The sequence below is a fragment of the Mauremys mutica genome, chromosome 11 (genome assembly GCF_020497125.1).
Source record: "Mauremys mutica isolate MM-2020 ecotype Southern chromosome 11, ASM2049712v1, whole genome shotgun sequence".
Classification (NCBI taxonomy): domain Eukaryota; kingdom Metazoa; phylum Chordata; order Testudines; family Geoemydidae; genus Mauremys; species Mauremys mutica.
Genome location: NC_059082.1, coordinates 74,389,403 through 74,412,464, shown reverse-complemented (window position 1 = coordinate 74,412,464; position 23,062 = coordinate 74,389,403). Strand labels below are relative to the sequence as shown.

Below are 23,062 nucleotides of genomic sequence, written 5' to 3'. Positions count from 1 at the left end.
CTCTAGTGGCAAGTTAGGTCCTCTGAAGTCTAACTCCTTGAACGCTGCACCCATCCTCTCAGGCTTGCGTCCTCCTCCTACACTGAACTGTCACTGAATCTAGTCCCTATCTTTGCAATGTAGCAGTTGGGTCAGAAGAGTGGTTTGGGGGAGGGGAATCTACTTTTACATCAACCACCACAGCCACTCTGGCTCCTCAGTGCTCCTATTGGTCTTACCGAAAACTAAGCCTTGCTCATTCAGGCCACACCACCGAAGTACCTTTACCCACTAGCATGTTTAACCTGCTAATCCTGGCCTAAAGCCCCTATGCAGCTTTACCCTCCTTGATTCCTCTAATGAAGTCAGAAGGAAACTGAAGCAGTTGAGGCAATCTCCCCTCTTTAATTAATGCCCTGTGTCTATTAAACACGTGCCTAAGCCCCATGCAATGAGTGCCTAACCTCCATTCAACTCTCTCCTAAGGCTACCTACAAATGATTAAGGAAGGGATTAAATGTACCACTTCAGTCACCCCATTTTCTGTAACAGCAGTTCCTAAAATGTGGTCTGTGACCCATGGCAGCTAGTGCTTAGGGTACCAGCTCTGTTTCAAGCCGAGAAACAGACAGGAAAGGGGCAAAGCAAGCACATCATATTGAAGTTCAAAACATTCATCAATATTTTCCCCGTGTGCAAATGCTGCTATTACATGATCATGAACAGACAGGGAAGGTGGGACATACGCATATTTGAGGAAAAACCATTCTACGGTGTGAGCTCTCCAGGATAGGAGCTGTCTTGTAGAGTAGCTAACGTACTGTCAGCACTTTAACTGGGGCCCTGTTGACTGAGACAGAAGAATATAACCTACTGCAGTGCTAGCACATGCTGGTTCCTGGGGGGCTTCCCATCAAAGTACAAACAATGCCTACTGACTATAGGTGGAGACTGCATGGCTAGAGACCACTGTGAATATGCAAAAAGTGCAGCTTGGTGTAGAGGAACACACACACTCACTCACTCTCCCCCCACGCCCCCCAGATGAATCATGAAAGTAGAAGCAAGTGGGCCAGGGAAGATACTGAACAAGCAGATGCCACTTCAAAATGACCAGGGCACCAAAAATTGTCGGGGGGGGGGGGGGAAAGCCTGTTATGAAGGGAGTGGAGTTCACGCTAGCTCCGTGAAGCACCTAAATCAAGGCTTTGAGATGGGGTGGGTTGACTACCCCTGTGCTAAGCTGCTCTTTTAACAGTTTGCTGCTACATGGCCAAGAAATCCAGCACTCCTGCAGCTCCTCCCCAGGCCTTAGCAGAGTAACACCTGCACATGCCCAGCCTGCCTTTTAAAGACACAGGGTTTTTTTTAATAGCAGGCCCCAACGAGCTATATAATGTACAGGCTGAAATAAAAGATTAGGTTTAAGGAAAGTGCTCTAGTGAAGATGAATTCAGGCTCCAAAATGCTGACCATACACCAGCACAACTCTGAAACCAGAAAATGCTTTATTGGAAAGGTACAAAAAACCAGTCACTGCAGCTAAATTTACAGCAATAAATTACGTTGTGGCTGTCAAGGGAAAGTGATGGACACATACACAGGGCTATACGCCTTACAAACAGGAATCCACATTACTCGGTATATCAATAATTTATTTTATAATAAAAAAGCAGCACAAAAATAAATATTGAAATGAAATTACTGAATAACCACGGAGGATAGCATGAGTTGGTGATAAAAACTTAACAGAAGATCTACCATTAAAAAAAAAAAGAAAGCAAAAGATCCACCATCTACGGAAACACCCCAGCAGACTGAAATACAGATGACAAAGGAAAACAAACTCACATTACAGAAGTTTTTTTTTCTTTAAATGAAAACAATCAGGACAAAGATTAAATGATCTGAGAAAAAAAATGCCTCCTCCTCCTCCTTGGGCTTTGAGTCCAACAGTAACTTGAATGCCCCACTATCCCAGCAATACATAAACTTGCCACTCACTCTCCCCTCCCACCCATTATTCATTTTGCCTGCTGCCTTCCCTCGCTTGTCCCAGAGAGATGTGGCATTACAAAACACACAAACCTTTTGCTCCTTAGATGTTGTTTCCTCAGGCAGAAAATATAGCTGGGCAGGGTCAGAGACGCTAACTTGCTTCAAAGGGCTCCGGAGCTTCCCTGGTGGGAAACTATTCCCAGTCGGGCGCACAGCAAATGCACATACAAGAGCACAGAGAAGCCCCTGTTATTGCCCCATGTAAACATCCCACAACGCCCCAATTGTGGGTCAGGGGACATGTCGCTGGCTGCTTCTAATGTCCCCACCTTCATACTGTGGTTCCTAGGCACAGGGTGGGTATGAGAGGAAAATGCTGGGCCTGGGGTTCAGAAGTGGAGCCTAATCCTCATGAAATTAAGACTCATTGCTTCCCTCTCGTGGTGGTGTGAAAAGATAAGGGGAGAGAAAGGAGCCCTCGTTACTGCAGTAAGGAGAGACAAGAGGGAGTGGAAGGAGGGTTGGAAGAGAGAGAAGCACTCCTTTTCAACAGGGCTCCCCTAGTGATTCTGCAAGCAGTGGCCCAATTCCCCTCATGTGGCTTTTGCCCTGGGCATCAGATTTGCAAGTGCAGGACGGAACAGAAACAAACCCCAGAGGAAGAAGGGAGAGGGAGTTGTCTCTCCAGTGTGGTGAGCAGCTTTCAGATTGTTCCTCCCTCTGTTTTACCTTGCAATTCTGACCCACCAGCACACCTCCTTTCCCCCCAAATCACCACCCAAGGAGCCCTGGACTGGCAATTTCTTTTAGTAAAGATTTACAGTATCAAACTTGGAAAAAAAATTTACGAAAAATCTGTATGATAAAATGTATATAATATATTTTTATATATATATATTTCTCTTTTTAAATATTTCCACGTGGTCCTTATGGATATCCAATATGGATTACCTACCATGGTTATGGTATCAACAGCTTTAATAACACCCAGGCCTCATTCTTGATTGAGTGATCAGACTACGTGCCTACTAGCACTAAACCAGCAATCACTTGGACAAGCCTTTGGCACACTTCTGAGAACTGGAAAACACTCAGCCACAATGGAAGTACTAATGAAGAACTCAGATCTAGTCCTCATCTCATTCCAACAGCAACTGAACCCCACAGAATTACGTTTAAATTCCCCATTACACTCCTGTCTAGTTGATCTCATTTCCTTGGTGCAGTGAAGGATTCCCCGGGTGGAGGGGGTGGTCTTATCTGTTCAGGAATGTCAAGACTTTCATGGAGCTATTTTAGAAATGGGGAACATTTGGTCATTTCCAAGTCCACTGGATATTTTTCTGTTTCTCTTTTGAAGTCCCAACAGTGCTAGGAATCTAGACATTGCCTGTGTTAATGGTGGCACCTTAGAGATCTGGGAAGATTTCCAAATACTTTTGAGTTACAGAACATGAAAAGGGATTAGGGTCTTCTCTTCTCTTCCTCAGCTTCCGCTGGGGGAGCCAATAACTGGTACTGGTATGCAGGACATCAATCTGCCTGTTAGGAGATGGTAAGGAAGTGGTGGAGAAAGTAGAGCTAAATACCATCCGAACTATATTTGTTGGTAATTTCCTGTTTGCCTCCTCCAGGAGGAGATGAATTTGGTGGGGTAAAAGCCATCAAGGAAGCATTACTCTCATACATCCTATGGCTCAGTAAAGTCATCAGTGTAGAGGTTTAGGACTGAATGAGAACCAGGTTCTGCCTCTCCAACTACTTGACTTAAGTACCTTCTTGGGAAACCCAGAGACTCCAGTGACTGGGTAAAAGTGAGCCAACAACTTGTGTTTGTCTTTAGAAGAAAGACAGGGCTTCACTCAACTTGTGCATTCTTCTTGCAATTCAAGACACAAGATAACTTCACAAACAATATCCTATGCTGGCCTAGGATGCTAATTTTCTGTCCTCTTCAATGATAGGAGCATCTTCCTTTATCCTTTTCAGTTAAACTAGACCGCCAGTCATTCTTCTCCATCTTCTCCTTTGTACTTTATTCTGGAACACTAGTATACCAAACTCTTCTGAATATGACCATTAGCCATCTCCTCCAATCATCTTAAACTTCCGGAGTCTCAACCTCTTCTCACCTGCTTTAGAACAGGCATCTGACAGCCCACAAATCTTTGACCTACTCTGGAACACCAGGCAATCCCTTTTCTTTCCTACTTCAAGCACACAAACATGAACACGGCTATTTTTACTCAGACCTGGAACCTTAGAATGTCTTTTCAGTCCTGTTAAAGAATAGACTCTTCTCCCTTTGGCTTCCCCTTTCCTGCCCATTGCTGAGCCACGATTACCTCTTCCCAATTATCCTTCAGAACCATAAGCCCTACTTATCGACCCCAATTTTACCATCTCCCAAAAGCCACCGATTCCAATCCTGCCCTCCATGCATCTCTTGGGATAATTCACACCCCCAGGAAATGTTGAATTTCAGGGTTGTTGTCAGACAGGTTCTCTCAAACCCCTCAACACAAAACACTATAGGTTTTTCTACTCTTTGGAACCCAGCTTTAATGACAGATTGGGTTAAGAATCTTTCTTCCCCTTTTCAGCTTCCACCCAGCATCCCATACTCTCTCTCTTGTTGGCAAAGACCAGAGTACATGGTCCCTGAGGTTGGGATGGCCACTGTTCTAACAGGCAAAGGCTTTAACCACCACTACCTCTGTTATCCAGGAGCTTCTGCTGGCTTTGATCTTCTTGCACATACACTATCGGCCCTCTTGCTAGTTCAGTGCATTTAACACATCCTTCTAGCCTGCTCTACAGAAACACCTTTTCACAGTGCTGATTTCCAGAACAACAACTTCCCATCATGGCAACCAATTCTGCTTCAGTCCAGTAATACTTCTAGTATTTCTCTCTATGCCCCGCAACATACCTCCCTTCTTAAATTGTACTATGCCTTCCTCACTTGAGCTTCAAGGAACCCTGAATAAGCCACTATTACAAACCTGTGGATCATCTGGAAGAAATAAACTGCATAAATATACCCAATTTACAGGCACATCTTGGGGAAGGAGCTCTTGGTAGACTTGGCTTTGTATAAGGGAGGCTGCAATTTAGCTTTATAGGCCACACAGGTATGGGGTGTATTAAAACATGTAAACTGGTAACCAGTATGGGCTGAAGACAGGAAGGTTTTTCCTAACTGGTGTGGTCTGACCCAGACATATTCCCTCACTGTATGACCAACCCTCCTCTCCTCCCCCCGGTGCATGGCGGAATGGACTCTGCTTCAGAGTTTATTTCTCTGCCACTGCTATGACAGATGAACGTGGTGGTGGGGTGAGGTAACTTCTTAATGGGAGTTGGATGCCGCTGAAGGAAACTCTTCTCTATACATTCATCTCACATGATTTTGACAGTCCATCTGTTACCTGACTCTTGAACATTATTCACGAAGGCTCCTCCGGTATCTTCTCCCAATTGGGAAGCTGCCCACAGCCAAAAGGGGGTTGGGGAGGCAGGGGGAGGAGGAAGAGAAAGCTCATACTAGGTACAGAGCTCAAATCCCAGCCACAAGAGCTTCATGGAACCACTAAGTTCACAGAGGAGCAGCCAGTTACGTTCCCTTTGTAGATATTTTTTTTTTTTGCACTTTTGAAAGAGAAGGAATTGTTAAAATGCCAATTCTTGAAGTGACCAAGGACTCTGGAACGGTGCATAAGAGCCCTTTCCCCATCCCTCCGAAAGGCTGCTAGTTCCCCCATCTAGGGCACTAGGACGCTGCTGAAAATGGCACAGAACTGGATGAGATTTCAGCTGATTTCACAATGGTGATGACACTAGTGGTGGCGACTTTGGTCGGGGTAATAGGCCCCCGTGCAACGGTACGAGCAAAGGTCTGCAACGCCTCGTACTTGGAGCGCAGGGCGTCCAGCTCTAGCTTCATGCTGCTGTTTTCTCGGGCCAGCTTCTCCACCTCTTGCTGTAGTTCAACCCGCTGCCTCTCCAGCTCCTCCTTCTGTGTCACACGCTTGATGCGGCAGCTGGCAGCATAGCCCCGGTTCTTGAGCGTGCGCCTCCGCTGCTTCAGGCGGATGACCTCTTCTTTCGTGAGACCTCTCAGGTGCTGGTTCAGCTCCCGGACGGACATTGACACGAGTTCATCGTCACTCAGCACTGGGGCGTTCTCTCCCGACTCCTCCTTTACCTGCAAGTATCAATTTCACAGAGATAACAGTCAACAGCCACAACATGAACAGGTACTGAGCAGCCATCCTGGCTAAAGCAAGAAGGCAACTACACTACCCTGCAGTAATGTAACTATATTCATATAGCACCTCTCAGACAGAATGATTCCAAGGCACTTTACAGGCTACGCATACCACAGAAACACAGCCACCTCTCAGTGGCGCATGGCAGATATTTCAGCACAGTATCTTCAGAATACTACAAGGAGAATTTTAGGGAGACTGGAGTAAAATTGTTTGAGCTGAAACATGGCACAGGATCTTTATCGCAAGGGGTCAGGACCATAGCTTTTCATCTTATCTCCAGCAGCACAGTGCCTTGTGGTATTATGCTGAGGCATTGGTTCAGTACTGACCCGAAGAAAAACCACCACTTCCTGCATCTTGTGCATTTCTTTTCTGAAGGTCTCTCATCCATGTACTGTCCAAACCCAATACTACTTAGCTCAAAAACCACATCATGCAGGCCCATTTACTGGGCCACAGTACAGGGAGGTTAGATGAGGCAGACAGAGGAACTAACTAACTCTCTCTCTCTCTCTCTCTCTCTCTCAACCTTTAAGAGGTTATTTGTTTGGTCTCTAGCCACAGTTATGTGCAGAACTTTGAAGGGGTAAAAAGAACATCTACAGAGAATGCAGGACACCTGGAGGAGAGACCCAAGACACTAGAAGGGATTTCTAACAGGCTCAACAGCAAAATGTACCATCAAAGCCATGAGGCAAGGGTGTCTATGAAGAGTTCACTGCCTACACAGATCTATAGGTAAGACATCTGCAAATCTGTGTCTTCCTTATCCAAGTGCATATGCCCTTAGTAGCAGCAATCTCTCACACCCGCATAACAGACGTTTTGCGATGCTGTCAATACACCTCAACCCCCACCTGTTTAGAAGTGTCTCCTTAATACAAACAGGGATACTCTAGTCTATGCACAATCCCAGAGACTCTCGTCTTCCCCCCCATTATGTCATCAGTGCCCCTCTATCCTTTCTTCACAAGTGCTTCCCAGCTGATACCAGAGAAGCATTCTGACATACTAATTAGCAAACAGAACCCCTCAGAGAATAAATGGCTTTTGGCACTATTGGCGCGGCTCCTCCACCCATCCCATTTACCCAGAATCAGATCAGTCAGGCTCCCACCACAGCCTTACCTTTAATGCCTTGTTCGGTTTGGGATTAGTCGTCATAACCTGGGTACAGTCTCCTGGACAGAACTGGTCAGAAATTGCAACTGGAAAAAACAACGCAACAAGATTTTCAAAGGGAATGGGGAAGGAAACAGACCCAACATTCAAGACATAGTGACCCATTCTCTACAGCACCATGCAACGTTTTGGGGCTGTGTAACAAAAAACATCAACCTTTAGAATCCCCAAGAGGATTCAGAGAGGAGTGTCTTCCTCCAGCCACATATGGGAGGGTCTTTGTATTGCTAGCAAGTGCCATATGTAAATACAGCTTGTTTGGGTTTTTTGAAGTTAAATGGGGCTTGTTTCAAATTCTTGGTAATATTTTTGCTGAGAAAAAGTGCAAGGAAGTGGCTCAATACTGGATTCCATCCTCAATTAGCAATTGTGCTGGCTACCATATACTACTGTGGCAATGTGCTATTTCACCTCTAAGGGCTAGAGGGGAGTTTAGTCTCCATGAGCTAGTCAGTTCTTCATCTGCCCTGTGGAGGATTTTGAGATATACAGATCCAGCCGATAGGGACTGGATTAAGCCTATCAACCCATTTCACAAAAGCCACAGAAAAGCCACCAGACAGTAACGCTGCCGCTGCTCCCCTCCCATTTTGGTCATTACTGACCTGGACTGGCTTTGAACCCGCAGCCTGGGGAAGAAAGGTATTCCATTACTAACCCTTAGCCACAGACACCGCAAATATATCACTTTTGAAAAAGCAGGCAAAACCAATTATTAAGACACGGGGTGAGTTTCTGTGCCTCCCGATAGATCAGGACTGTTGCTTCACGTCTCACCCTAAGGCTGCGAGAAGTCACCTGTCTGATATTCCTAGAGGAGTATCCATTGACATAAAGAATGTCCTCTGCTGAGAAGCTGCCCTTCACTCTCACCTTTGCTGCTAACTTCTCCCCTTCAATCAGCACTTTAGAGAATCCGTCCAGGGTGACCGTGTTCCAGAACCTTCACACCCACCAAGTTGGAGAGATGACATTGCCAGAGTGATTGTTCGTGATGTACCTACCACAGAAGAGGGCACTGCAGCTGTGACATCACAGCATCTGCCTATACTTTCCCCAGCATCTTGGCTACACAAGCTAGGGAGGGTGCGAGGGCTCCAGCTCTGACACAGAGTCTGTCGCTCCCAAGGAGCGGCTGTAGTGGATTTCAAAGGCTGCAGTGGTGCTGGGTGACAGAACACACAGACTGTCTGGCGGGAGTTCTGCCCCCCTCCCCATCCCATTTCCACGTCTGCATCGTGTCACACATTCTAATCATTCATGAAAAATACAGCCAAAGCATCCCAAGCATGATTCCCTTCTGATAGTTGCCATGGTGACCTTGGGAAAGTAGCCAACCCTGAGCCAGTAACCATGGAAACAGAGAAGCCCAAAAGCAATAATGACTTCAGGTCATGTCTGTGCAAAGACATCATGAGGTCATCAGAGAGTAAACAAACTCATTCATATCTGCATACAACCCTGGAGGTGGGAGGTCCAAGGGCATATGAAAGTGGGATGCAGGGGGTGACAATTCAAGCAAAAGCAGCCTGAACTGAGCCAGCCTCCTTTACTCACACATGTTGGGTAAAGGAGGCTGGCTCAGTTCAGGCTGCTTTTGCTTGAATTGTACCAGTCAAGATATTTCATCATGTGACATGCACACAATTGAGGTAGAGGAAAGACAAAGACAACAGAATCACAAAGTAAAGGCATTTCCCTGGATTGCAGAATGTCCTCAATAAAGCACCTCATCTCTTTGTCAGCCTGAGACAGAGATAGTAGCTTTCCATCTCTCCATCTGCATGTCTCGCCCCCACCCGACTGCCTCCTATCACGCAGTACACGAGCCAGACCAGAGAGAGATGCCTCATGATGAATGGGCCACTTAAAGCGACTGGTATGCAGTGTCTTTTGTGCAGCACCACGCAGGGTGGTGCATTGTGTCGTATTACACCTCATCCTCACAGCAGTGCCAGCTACCCTCACCTCCTCCCCAGCAGAAGGAGCAGACTCAGCTAAGCCCACTAAAAACGCCATGGACAAAGGGTCATTATTCATCACAGTCTGAGTAGCACAAACCCACCTGGGAGGGCACTTCACCACTTACTAAGGGGAAAAAGGGATGGGTGTGGAGCTGGAGTCTGACCTCTCTTCTATGTGAAATACAAAACTTGCAGCACAACTAAGAAGCCTGAGACACACACAGACACATCTGTCCAGACATCACTTCTCCCCCTTTGCAGTTCTCCTCTCCCTCACTTCCCAGTCACACTTGGTATTCACTAACTACGCCTAGCACGAGCATGCTCCTGCTCAAGTCAGAGGCACAAACACACATCCTAAGCACAGACCGGAAGAAGAAAGGGCTCCTAGCCCTGGCCAAATGGTCCCACTGAGTAAAAGGAGCAGCGAGTTGCCCGCGTATAAAGGAAACACACTGCACCCCCCTCCCTTCGCGTGCACACACACACACACACACACACACACACACACACACACACACACACACACACAGAGCCTCAGGCCTGGCAGTCAGTTGGTGCCATAGCTATGTAGTGAGTCACCAGCTGTTTACAGAGTTGGAAAGCTAGAGCTCAGATTCCCATAGACCCAGAAACCCTTTCTTCCTTCCCTCCCGCATCCCCCCCATCCCTGCAGGGAAAGGGGTACACCACAGTCCTGCTGTCGGCAGCTGGCCCAGTGAAAACGGAAAAGGGAAGTCAAGAAAGGAAGGGGGGGGGGGAAGAGAGAGAACATGACTCGGTCACACCCACCGATTACACAAAAAGGCTTTTGATCCTCACCCAGTGAGTCTTCAAAGCACTTTCTACACCAGTCGATGGAAAAACTGAACACTCCGCTGGCTGCTCAGAGAGGGGAAGAAATGTGGAATATTGTGGAAAGCAAGAGCTGAGGGTGGAGACTCCCTCGGGGGTCACTGTCGGGGATAGTCTGCCCCCAAAGTAACTCTGCTTATTTTTAAAAGCCTCCTGCGACTCTGTGTGATGAACCCCCCCTTCTGGTCACCTGTTGCTTTGTGCTCTGATGTCTGCTGAAAGGATGTCTATTTACATTCCACACTGCTCAGAGGAAGGTCCTAGACTCCTCCATGTTTGGTACCAGACCAGGCACACTACTGCACACAACAATTTAACAAGGGCCCAGGTTGTTACAAGTGTTATAGAAATTAGAGATGTAGAAGCTCTAACATGCCATCCTTCATAGTTGTGGGTCAGTATCAACACAGGATGCCTCCCTAATGCCTCTTGTTCATTAAATAAATGGCAGCTTGGCTTATAAATCAGTATATTCTAGAAGAAACCAGCATGTCCTCTGAAGTCTTTTAGGATCAGCTTCCATTATACGGCTCTAGGCACAAAGACAGGCAGAACACCAGAGTCACTAGTGGGATTAAGATGAAGGGCTGGGGGTGGGGAGAACTCACTGGTCACTAGATTAGCTGTAAATAATTAGCAAAATCAGCATCTGGAAGACCCCACGCAGGAATTTGGTTCTTGCGTAAGCATCAATTCTCAAATACTGGTTCACGCACAGACATTGGAGTCAAGGCCCACTGCCATTTGAGAACAGACTCCTACTCGAAAGTTTAATATAGTACTGCTAAAACCACCAAGATAAGATCACAAGGGACTGAATATCCCATGATAAATTTATTTTATGCCATGGATCATCATGTGGTGTGGTCTAAGCAAGACTTAGTACAGTACCATGAATTTGGTTGTAATCCTGACAGATCATTATGCACTCTTAGGCCTTGAGCAAGTTACTTAACCTCTGACTCAATTTCTCCATCTGTAAAGTAGGGATAAAAATACTTACACAGTTGGTGCTGTTTATGACTATCCATTTACCCCACCTACAAGTGGTTAAATATACTACAGTATGTGGCATTTCTTGTACACAGACTGCAAAAAAAAACCCAGAAAACCTCTTAGTAAAAAGGTATACAGTGCTGCAAACATTCAATTTTTAATGGTGCCCAGTGCACATACCTTATAGGGGTGTCTGCAAGGCTCTATATAAATGTGTGATCTTATTACTACAAACATTTTCTTTCCCTATTCCTTGTTAACTGCATTTGCAGCCTCATGTCTAAAGTTAGACTGCAAGCTTTTTGGAGCAGGGACTATGTTACTTTTATTCTATAAGCCACATGGCACATTTCTGAGTGACATATAAATATGTACTAAGTATTATTATGCCCCAATAAAGGGACAAGTGTTTCTATAAGGTTGTGTTTCCCATTTATATTTAAAACAAGTGTTTTTATTGGAAGTATACAAAGAACCTTAGTGCTAGTGTTTTTATAAGGTTATCCAACACCACTTCTGTCCAGGGCTGGATTTACACCTTACGTGCTCCTAGGCACAGCAACTTCAGCACCCCCCGCCTACAGCTGACCTTCGTCTTGCACAGTTTTAGAGAGGTAAGTTGCCCCATGAATGCCTGTGCCCTCAGGCACGTGCCTACTGTGCCTAATTGTAAATCCGGCCCTGCTTCTGTCAACACCCTTGCAGTTGACTCCCAGATGGCTCCTATCTGACTTACAGCATCCTCATGAGAACTTGAAGCGCTCTGCTTATTCAGCCCAGGATCACAAGTTCGATGGTTTCAGTTTGGCACATACAGCAATACCCACTATTTTTCTTTGGGGTTCTCCTCTTCCCCACCCACTCAACCAAGACAACCCTTACTAGTGGGATGAGGTGGGGCAGCACTGCTGTGTGAGAAGAAAAGAGCACAGCAGATGAGATCAGAATTTGGTTTTAATAGCACTTTTCACACTCCAGTGCTCCCAAAGCATGTTACAGAGGATGGTGTTAGATACCAGCAGCCACTGTGTAGCTAATAGCAGTCATGGATGCATTTGTTTGTAGTTCATACACAGTCTTGGATGTTAAAACTCATTTTACTACAAAAGGGAACATTGGCAAGGACATAAATTATCCAGTAGGAAGCACCACAGTTCTTTAGCTTCCATTCACACATGAAGCAGCATATACAGTAACCATCTCCCCAAGCAAGCCTGTAACAACTTTTCCCCTCCTAAGGAGCAGATAGAGGAGTGCAGTTTAAGCAGGAAGGAATTCTCCATTTTATCTCACTATTAATCATCAATAGTCTCAGTTAAGCACAGAAGAATACACCCTGTCCAGCCATACTAAAATCCAGCTAGATCATTTCCAATGAAATTGTTCCGTGACTTACCCAAACTTTCTGTTTATCCACAAGCTATTTTCAACTCCTGGTACCCTTCTTCCTGCTTCTGCGTGTAAGTCTCCTTTAAGATTTAAAAGGCTGGCTACTTGGAGCTGGAGTGTGGCTGGTCACCATGAATGAGTAATCCATAGCCAACAGCCTACCCTTATGTCAGAGGCCAGACAGACTGCCCTGGCTGCTGCTGTGAGAAACTGAATAGCCACGCTATTCCTGGCCCTGCAGAGCATTTCAGTTTGACAACTGTTCTCATCCAGTGAGAAGCACACACTTACCCAATCCCTACCGTTACACCTCCACATGCCATACGTGAGACACCTGCAAGACGGTTAAGTCAGTTAACCATTCCTACAAAGCTGGCCACATGACGCATCTACCAAGGAGGACATCAGGTCTGACAGATGAGGGAAGGCAGATGCTTAAATCCTAAGCTCTGTGCCTCTGTCCCTTGGAGACACAGCATGGATTCCCAAGACACTGCAGTGTGGAATGCAGAGAGTATCTTCCTCTCCATCATTCACAAGTCCTCCTCCTGCTCTAACAATCCTCACACAGACTGAGAGGCAGACTGACACTTTTCATTCATCTGTAACAGAGAAGGGGGGGAAAGATACCCCGGTGATGTGATTCACACAGAGAGCAAGCATACATGAGGCAATAAGAGAGGAGGGGTGAGTCACTGTGTTTACTGTTCTAGAGAGAAGCCTCACACAGAACACTCACCCAGCTAGTCAGCTTTCCATTTCTCTTATGGATCAGAACCAGCAACCAGCAGCAAAGAACAGATTCAGAAACCTTCAGACTGAATCGGAATGCTGCCAGGACAGGACTCTGAGGCGCTCTCTGGGGAAGCCTGGACAGGGATCAGACAGTCTTCAGTGGTTTAGTAAACAACTGAGTCAGATGCTGCAGAGCCCTTGTGGTTACAGAGCAGAGGATTCAGGGGCTCATGAGTGCATGCCTGTGTGTCACATTACGGAGACCTTGGAGTTTCAGGAACGGGAGACTGGGAGCTACTGAGGTCAGATGTACTGCAGACAGCTTCTGATATAAAGAGAGTACAGAGCTCTGATCTCATGTGCATTTATAAAATATAGTGATAAACAATGTTATACTAATATCAGTTAAATCTCACACCAGCTCCAGTGGCAAATAAATATTCCATTTTACAGACACTGAAACTGAGGCCCAGCTCAGTGAAGTGATTTGCTCACAGCCACAGTGGGATTTAATAGCAGAACTGGGATTAGGATTTATGAATTTATAGCTCTTAGTCATCCTGTGCCCCAATTATTATATCACATCTTTCTCAGCCTATATAGTTATAGTTATTAAGGAGGAAAGATAACAGTACTGTTATGCAGTGTCCCATATGTTGCAAGCCAGTGGAATTTGCTACAGAACTACCCCTTGCTTCAAAACCGAGCAGCAGGGTCACAGCTTTCATTAAGGAGAGTTTCTAGGCTTTACACTCACAAGAATGTCTTCCAGACATGAACCAATGGAGTATTACCTACCTGAGTCTTTAGACAGCCTGAAATAATAGCTCAACAAAAAGTGTGAGAGGCTTGTTCATCTCAATAGGATGCTGAGCTTGGGATTTCTTGATAACGTAGAGTTAGCACTGTTCCAGTATTTCACAGCTAGATGCCTGCTAAAAGTACAGGTGTGTTTGTGGGATAAAAAAACTGCACACCATGCCACCTCAGCAGCCAAAGCCTCAGCCATCCCACCTTCAGTTCTCAAATCTCCAGTATAGTTGCATGATTTCAATAGAGCACCTGAACACTGACTGACAATGTATACTGAACCGTCGTTTACAGTTAATTCAATAAAGACATAGACATTATAAAATGTCTAAGACTTCCAATCGGTTGCAGAAATAATGGAGGCTAAGGCACCGAATTTAGGGAAACTTGCAAAGTGCATGGCCTTCAGATACTAGAAACTGAGTTTGCAGATTTCTGCTTCCATGTTTTTTAGACACTGTACTTTTGCAGTGAGCTCTGAGTTAACCCTAATGTTTCAAAGAACATTTAACACAATTAAGCCAAAGTGTGAGTGCAAAGCCCTGACAAATTTTGCCAAGTGTCCCGCTAGTGGGATCCAGCACAGCCCCTGCACTCTGTATCCATATCCTCATTAATAATTATCCTCCACATTCTCTCGGAGTCTCTTAGGTACAAACAGGGTTAATTCTCCCTCCCCCTTAGTCATGCCTAGTCTATGCACTGTCATTGGATAATAAAAGTGTCCATCATGTTTAGGCAGAGACAAGAGGAGGCAGGCTTCTCTGCATTAGTTTACACACGGAAGGGGAGAGAAAGAGAGCAGGCGACAAGCACGGCTCCATCAGTGCGAAAGCAGCAAGGTAAATAAATTAAATACTAAACCATGGCAGCAGCATAATGGAACATACTGGCTGGGCTGGTGTTGGGAGCAGGGCTGCACCTTTTCCAAAGACACAGGGCCCAATATCCCACAAAATGGGATGCAGTTTTCCACTATGTAGGACAGGGGCATTTGCTCACTACCTCTCTGTTCTTCTTCGCAGACCCAGCTTTGCTCTAGTGAGGAGCTACCCAGGGGGCAGATAGGTCAAGACAATTAATGGAGCCCTTTCCATTTTCTGCAAAGCCCCTTTGCCCAAAGGGGTTTGTTCATAATTTGAGATGCCTGCTGGGATCCACAGAACAGGGCCCCTCCTCCACTGAGCAACACACAGAGGAATGAGGGGGTGGAAATAGAGAAATGGCCCTTTGCAGCAGCAACAGATCTCTCTAAAGTTGACTATGGAATGTTTTTAAGGGTTAGAGACACCTCCATTCCCCCTCCTTTGTCCCCCCAGCGGGGACGTTTCTCTAGCTTGTGCCATCTCCTTCCTTGCCTGAAGAAGATAGAGGAATAAGGTTTCCCCACCCTTATCTCAATCTAAAAATCCAAAGTGATCAGTATCCTGCACAGTCACCAGGCAAATCTACCCGCAGAGCAGATGCTCTGAATGTTAAAGCCCCCTCCCCCCTCACTCTTCATCAAGGGTGTGGTCTCTGAACTGCTGGAGACCTATCTGATCATTTTCAGACTATGCACACCTCTATGTATCCAAAGAAGGATTGTGGGGTTTAATAAGCATCTCCTTTCCCTCAGAAGGGAAACATTTTGTCGTCTCAGAATTCCCATTCTCAGCCAGTCTAGGAAAAGAATGGACCAGGAAACCAAACCTACATTTCTCACATCAGCACAGAATGTTACTGTTAGTCCAGAAAAACTCTTTTCTAAGCAAACTAGTGTATTTTTGTAGGGAGGATAAAGACCACTGAGATGCAACTGCCAGTAGTAGGGATGCCTGCTTATCAGCGTTTCCAGAACCTCAGTGCTCCACTCACAACTGTGGATACTGATTTTTATCCAGAATTCTCAGGGCTCGCTTTACACTTCAGGGTCAGTCATATTTAGAACTCAGAGTCACGGGGCACAGCTTTGCTAGAACTGTTTTCAAGAACCACTCAAAACTAGACACTATCTGTATGCTTGTCCTATGGCACAAGCTAATGAGAACCACCCCTATGACGTGGGTTCAGGGTCCTCTCCTCCACCAGCTTAAGCTTTTGGCCTTCCCAGTGATAGAAAACATGCCAGTGTCTGTAGCAAGGACTGCTGGCCATTCTGAGTGAAAATGCAAGGTATCTTACGTTACCAAGGCCATGTTTAAACCAGGAGGTGCTTTCAGTCTCATGGGTGGCCATGTGGAGCAGGTGATTAAGCAACATGTGCCTTATACAGGGTTTCAACACCCCAGGATGTCATATGAAGGTGTGTCCATTTGTCGTGGCTAACACAATGCAAAGAATTATCAAAAAAAATCTAGGGATATGCAATTTCCTTTAATATTGTAGTAGAAGGGTTTGCAGGAGCGTCTGAATTCTAGCAGTTCCCCTTCCTCAGGTACTTGCTGTGTGCCACCAACATGCATGCATACAGATTCCTCTGCATGTCATTCGAATGCTTGGTGATGGGGCTGCATGGATTCTTTAAGGGGACAGAATAAAATCATTCAGAGAGGAGCTATGCACAAATGCTAAATTCAGAAAAAGCATCACAACTTGGAGATGTTACACCAGCAGCGCTATCTAAATTCAGAAGGATTTAACTGGAAACTTGCTTTGCTGAATCATACAGCTTGCTAACACTACAGCCTGTTCTAGGGGATGCAATCCTGTCAGCCCAAACATTAACTCCCTTCAGGCTATCAATGTTCACTGAGGCTATGTCTACACTGTGCACCGTATAATGGCGCGCTGTTGTAAGGTACGCAGTGTAGCCGCTCTTTGTCGCCAGGAGAGAGTTCTCCTGAGGACAGGATAAAACCACCACCACTGAGGGGTGGTAGTGTGGTTGGCAGATGTTCTCCCACCGACAAAGCATTTTCTCCACACTGGTGCTTTTCACACCCCTGAGCGACAAAAGTTTTAGTGCAGAGTAGACATAGCCTCACTCCCAACCATCATCCCTCTCTACTCTCCTTCATGCCTGCCCAGGCTTTCTCTCTCTCCCCCATTCCATACCGGAGAGGATAGGTGGAGGATTGTGGTCTCTGGCCTAGTTAATGCCCATACCTCCTCTCAACTCAAGCCTCCTGTCCCAATGTCCCTTTGGCTAGGCACCCTCTCCTCAGTTAAAAGACCCTTCCAGACTCCGCAATTCATCTTACTTGAAACTCTGGATCCTCCCAACCTTTTTGATCCTCTGCATTTACCTCTCCCCAGATTTCCTGCTCCAATATGCCATTGGCACAGTCCCACCAGGAGAGTGCTAATCACATATACTTCTGCACTCTTCTCCCCAAGACCCTTATGCCATCTGCAGTGTATGAGCCATTCCTGCCCCTTGGATCCCCAGTGCTCCTTGCACCTCTCCACAGTCACCCAGCTTAATCTCTGGTCTGATCTCCTATCCCCAAGAGATGTGGGCAGCATCCCGGGCTCCTCACCAAGCCAACTTATTAATGGCCCAGATGCCGCTTCTCTCCCGCATGCCACGCTCCAGGCACCCAGCCCCTCTCGTTCCTGCTTTTCACCCCAATGCCAAGCCTGCCGGCCTCGCTTCTCGCCCCACTGCCCTCTGATCAGAACCACCCCGGCTCCCGCCCCTCACCGCGCAGCCTGCGCGCCCCATGGCAGGGCCCCCCCCCGGCTCCCTGCCCCCGCACGCGGGCCGGCCCCCCTGCCCCCCTCCATCCCGAGCGCCCCCCCCCGCCCCGGGATTTGCCATTCTCCGAGCCCCAGCGCCCCCCACCTGCCCCTCAGCCCGCCCAGCCGCCCGCCCAGCCGAGCGCGTGGTGGGGCCCCCGTCCGGGGCAGCCACGTGTGTGAACACCGCCCCCCCTCCGGGCGCGGAGCCGGCCGCGGCATCACCCCCCGGTCCGGTCCGGGAGTGTGGGGGGGGGGGGGAGGGACACCACGTGTCCCACGCGATGGTGACTCAGCAGATTTCCAGCCCCTGCTACAAACTGCCCGGCCCCTCCTTGCCCGGCTCCGCGCGGGCCGGACCCTGCCCCACTCCGCCGGACCGGACCCGACTGCCGCACCCCGGGGGCTGCGTCTTACCTGGGCCTGTCAGGAGCGCGCGGGGGGGGAGGTGGCGGTGGAGGCGGGGACGCGCGCGGCGCGGGGGAATGGTGGCGGGGACGCGCTTCTCAGCCTCCCTCCCTGTGTGTGCGAGTCCCGGGAACAACAACAAGCGCGCGGGGCTCCCCCCCCCCGCCCCGGAGCCGACCAACCAGGGGCCGGGCCGCTTCCGGGATCGCGCATCACTCCTCGCGTCACCTGGCCACGCCCTCTCTTCATAACGCATCATCTGGCCACGCCCACCGCGTTCATTCATGGAGCGCGGACACGGTAGGGGGAGGAGGCGGGGGCGCACGGGGAAGGGGCCGGGGGGAGGAGAACGGGGGAGGGGCAGGAGGATGCGGAAGTGCAGTTGGTACAGGAGGGGCAGAGCAAAGAGGGGGGTAGGGCGGGGTGCATAATGAATGTGCTGTTTGACTGTGTTGCTCACCCCCCCCCCCCGACTGCTGAGGTGCAGCCACCTCTGGGGTGGGGGGTAGCAGTTTTACAGGGTGGTCAGAGACAAGCTCAAACTCTGTCTTGTGCAAACAATGCCCTGGGCACCCTAACGTACTGGCAGAACCCGGGTATACAAGGTCTTGCCTGAAAAGCCTCCCCCCCTCTCCCCCTCTTCCACAGTAAACTGCAGGGTGCCTGCTCTGCCTACCTTTCAGGCTTGAGGGAGTTTGGGACATTTCAGATGCAACGTTTGGAGGGCTGATCATCATCCCCTTTGGCAGCCTAGGGGGGCTGTGTTCACGATAGTTTTACGGGCACGACAAGGTAGGTAAGTGGTGCCAAAGGGAGGCTACAGTTTCAAGCAGTGTTGGGCTTCTGTAGAATATTTGGGAGCTGTGTTCGTGTCTAAAGTAGTGGCTGTCATATGTTGTGAAGCTGTTTTCACCATCTTTTCTTCCACAATACCAGTAAGTGAGTTTATCTTCAATATGGAGAAGGGGGTTCCCTTTAAATTATTCTGGGTTTTCCAGTGCCTCTTGTCATCTGTCTTTTAGACTGTAAGGTCCAGAGAGAACAGACTGTCTCTATTTTTGTGTCTTGTACAGCACCAAGCACCTAGTCAAATAATAATAATAAATAATCTCTTTCACATCTTCTAGAATTAAACAATTTTTCTTCCTTGCTTTTTTAATAGAAGTTTCTCATATTATTTCTGATCTCCTGTGATGTATATTATATTTATATTTTTGGCAGTGGAATAGAAAATGGCTTTCAGTTTCAGTTTTTCCTCAGTCACAAAAGTACTTCTCTCCTTGAGTTTCAGTGTGACTTTTATGTAATACTGAAGTCCACAAGAGGAGAATGCAAGTGTCCAATTACCATATAGCACTATATTTAGGCGTGGAAGAATTATATTTTTATCAGTTAGTGCTGGTAAACATGGATATCACAGTACAAACACAGACAAAAAAAAATTCCACAAGTAATTGAAATGTACAGATAGGCAAAGGAAGAAAAATGCTGCTTGAGCATTTAGTTTGATTTAAGGATATTTACTTTATATAGTTTGACATGTGATGTTAACAATTTGTGTTTTAATAGTTATAAAGCTTTAACTTTTTGAATTTCAGTGCTTACTGTCATTAGATAATTGTCTTACCCTGCCTGAATTTCCCACAACTGGAAAAATTTAAATTGATAAAATTTGAAATAAAAAGCATGAAACCCACAATTTTGTGCTACTGTGAAAATTAAGCCAATAAAAAGATTTAAAAATAAATATTGATATTATCAGTTGAAATTATATTAAAAAACAATTAATTCTGTCAAGCCTAACTAGATATCAGTAAGAGAAAATGAGATCTTACTCTACATAGTGCTTAGAAAACTGAGCAACTCCTGCAGCAGAGAGAGACAAGGTACAATCTAGGACAGCAATAATAGAAAGGGGCGAAATTTTACAATAGATTGTTTTCTTTATTTGCTGGAGTCAAGAGAGTCTGAAATGCCAGTGGTGGCCAGCAGAGTTAATCCAGTTATCCTGTAGCAATGTCATCAATATTGCCAATCCCTAGTGTTCAAAAAATTATAAATCAAGTCTAAAAAATCATGGGATTTTTAATATATAAGAAATGTTGGGTTCTTTTGATTTGCCTTCTGCTTTTTGAATCATTAGGATTCATGTTAAGTTTTTCTTTGTAACCATGAGGGCTAGAAACAACTTTCATTTTAAAGTAGCGAGACATATAGTCAATGACTTAAAGAACAAGGAGTTTGTGGCACCTTAGAGACTATTAGGTTTAAATAAAGACTGGGAGTGGATGTGTCATTGCACAAACTAAAAACTATTTCCCCATGCTAATTCCCCCCCTACTGTTACTCACACCTTCTTGTCAACTGTTTGAAATGGGCCATCCTGATTGTCACTACAAAAGTTTTTTTTTTCTCCTGCTGATAATAGCCCACCTTAATTGAGTAGTCTTGTTAGAGTTGGTATGGCAACCCCCATTTTTTCATGCGCTCTCTCTCTCTCTCTACTGTATTTTTTACTGCATGCATCTGATGAAGTGGGTTTTAGCCCATGAAAGCTTATGCTCAAATAAATTTGTTAGTCTCTAAGGTGCCACAAGTACTCCTGTTCTTTTTCCTGATACAGACTAACATGGCTACCGCTCTGAAACCTGTCACCATGCAAGATCAATGACTTAAGAAGCTACAGCTTTAAGGCTGCAGCTCAATAAAATCCTGAGATTTGGCAACACTGTGCCCTAACTGAACCTAATATCAACAATGTGCTCAACCTTTGAGACCCCAATAGCAATACATCTACTTAGTTTTAGACAATGATGATGAAATACCGTACTATGGACTGTTAACTAGAACAGTGGTTCTCAACCAGGGATCTGGAGCCCCCTAGGGGACCGCGAGCAGGTTTCAGGGGGGTGCAACCAAGCAGAGCCAGAATTAGACTCACTGTGGCCCAGGGCAGAAAGCAGAAGCTGCACCACTTGGGGCTGAAGCCCGGAGCCCTCAGCCCCGTCACTCAGGGCTGCAGCTGAAGCTTGAACAATGTAGTTTTGTGGGGGGGCCCTGTGGCAAGGGGCCCCAGGCAACTGTCTTGCTTGCTATCCCTTAACACTGGCCCTGGCTTTTATATGCAGAAAAGCAGTTGTTGTGGCACAGGTGGGCCATAGAGTTTTTATTGCATGTTGGGAGGGGCCTTAGAACAAAAAAGGTTGAGAACCCCTGAACTAGAACATAGGAAAGGCTGAGTGTGTTAAAACCAGACTCTCAGTCTGTCTGTGCACTTGTTCTTGTAACTGTGTTTGAAAATGTCTGTCCAAGCCAGCGATATTAATCCTTTTCAACCTGCAGGCCAAACATGTTGTTTCAAAAAAAGATCAAGGGGCTGCAATCAATATTTTAAGCCAGACTCTTTGCCTTGTGCCACTCCCTTTGCGCTACCCAGGCGGTGCAAAGGAGCACCTGCAAGTTTCCTGTTGGGGATTCCTCTGAAATCAGGGGAGTCTCCAGCAGGTGCAGAGCCAGCATACCCAGCTCCTAAATCTCCCCTCCCCACAGCCCTGTTTTAGGGGACATATTGAGAGCAGGGTGGGGAAATGGCTGGACCACACAGTGCTCTGGCTATCCCCCTCCTGATAAGTGGTCCCTCTGGAACCATAGTCAGGCAGTACAAGTTACAGCATCCCTAGGCTACTCTAACCTTTGCTGAAGCAGAAAATCAGGGAGCTGGTTCTCAGCTTCTCCTCTTTCCCTCTCCTGGGTATCCCATGACTTTAAGAATCACATCCTTTTTGAACTGACTTAGCTAGGCTGGCTAAAGCTGCAGTATTGCTAAAATAAAGCTACTGGGTCGGTGCTGCTTGCTGGCAAACCTCACAAGTTTACAAAGCGAGTTCAAAAACTGCAATAGACTAACTACCATGCTACGGGCCATAGTCCAAGGGCACAATGCAGCTAAAGAGGCCTAAAGAGCCCACATACAGCTCGAGATGAGGGGTCAAAGCCAGTTTTTTAGTCTTCTTTGTGCTCCACATCATGGGGCCATTGAGCATTGGATCATTCCCAGCCACAACATGGCCAATCTAAATTATGCTGACTTCCAGAGGCCTGTGGGAGCATTCTGGCAGATAGGGCATCCATGTGGGCCAATGTTCCCTAGGCATACCCCGGTTTCCCCAATCACCCCCCACCCCCATGTCAGGAGGCAGCAGGCAGGATGACATAGGAGCCGCTGTGGTAGTGCTACATCACCTGAGGATCCTCTTACTTGAGTGGTATCCTCAAGGGGTTGGATCTGCTGACTGTTAGGCACTTTGGCATTCATAGGGCAGGTTTTGTCCCTATGAGCCCGACTCTCCACTGCCTTGCACCTTGTGTAGCCATTTACTCCTTGTGCAGCCATTTATCAGACAAGATGCATTTTCCACTCACGTTACACAGGTGTAAATGGCTACATGAGATGCATGGCAGTGGAGAATTAGCCTCTCTGTAGAGAAAAGTAGCCTGTAGCATGGGTTTGGCTATCTACAGCCATGTCAGAAAATGGTTGTCAAGCATGGTTTGAGATTCATCTCTGAACACAGTAATAAGTAGCACAGTTCAAGACATAAGGCTAAATGGAGTTTCCCAGACACTTCAGTTTAAACACTGGATTAAATAAAACATGTTTATTAACTACAAAGAGAGCTTTTAAGTGAGTACAAGTAATGAGGCATAAAAGCCAGAAATGGTTACAAGATAAAGACAAAAATTCTACTAGTGTTTAACTTAACAAACTATGAACTTAAATTCAAAGCAAAGTTTTCTCATCAAATGCTTTCA

General features: G+C 46.6%; 1 protein-coding gene across 8 annotated transcripts; it reads right to left on the bottom strand.

Annotated features, from left to right (window-relative positions):
- Positions 1-1,472: 1,472 nt before the first annotated feature.
- Positions 1,473-18,429, bottom strand: MAFK (MAF bZIP transcription factor K). 8 transcript variants are annotated; one of them, XM_044979223.1, is made up of 4 exons: positions 18,260-18,295; positions 8,307-8,433; positions 7,380-7,459; positions 1,473-6,184 (listed from the first exon to the last, which is right to left on the bottom strand). In XM_044979223.1, the coding sequence occupies exons 3-4, from the start codon at positions 7,413-7,415 to the stop codon at positions 5,750-5,752; spliced, it is 471 nt and encodes a 156-aa protein (XP_044835158.1). In that variant the 5' UTR covers positions 7,416-7,459; positions 8,307-8,433; positions 18,260-18,295; the 3' UTR covers positions 1,473-5,749. The 8 variants fall into 8 exon arrangements, with proteins under 8 accessions (XP_044835158.1, XP_044835159.1, XP_044835164.1 ...); XM_044979224.1 differs by lacking the exon at positions 18,260-18,295 and adding an exon at positions 10,190-10,206; XM_044979229.1 differs by lacking the exon at positions 8,307-8,433 and having other exon boundaries at positions 18,260-18,429.
- Between the last annotated feature and the right edge of the window lie 4,633 nt (positions 18,430-23,062).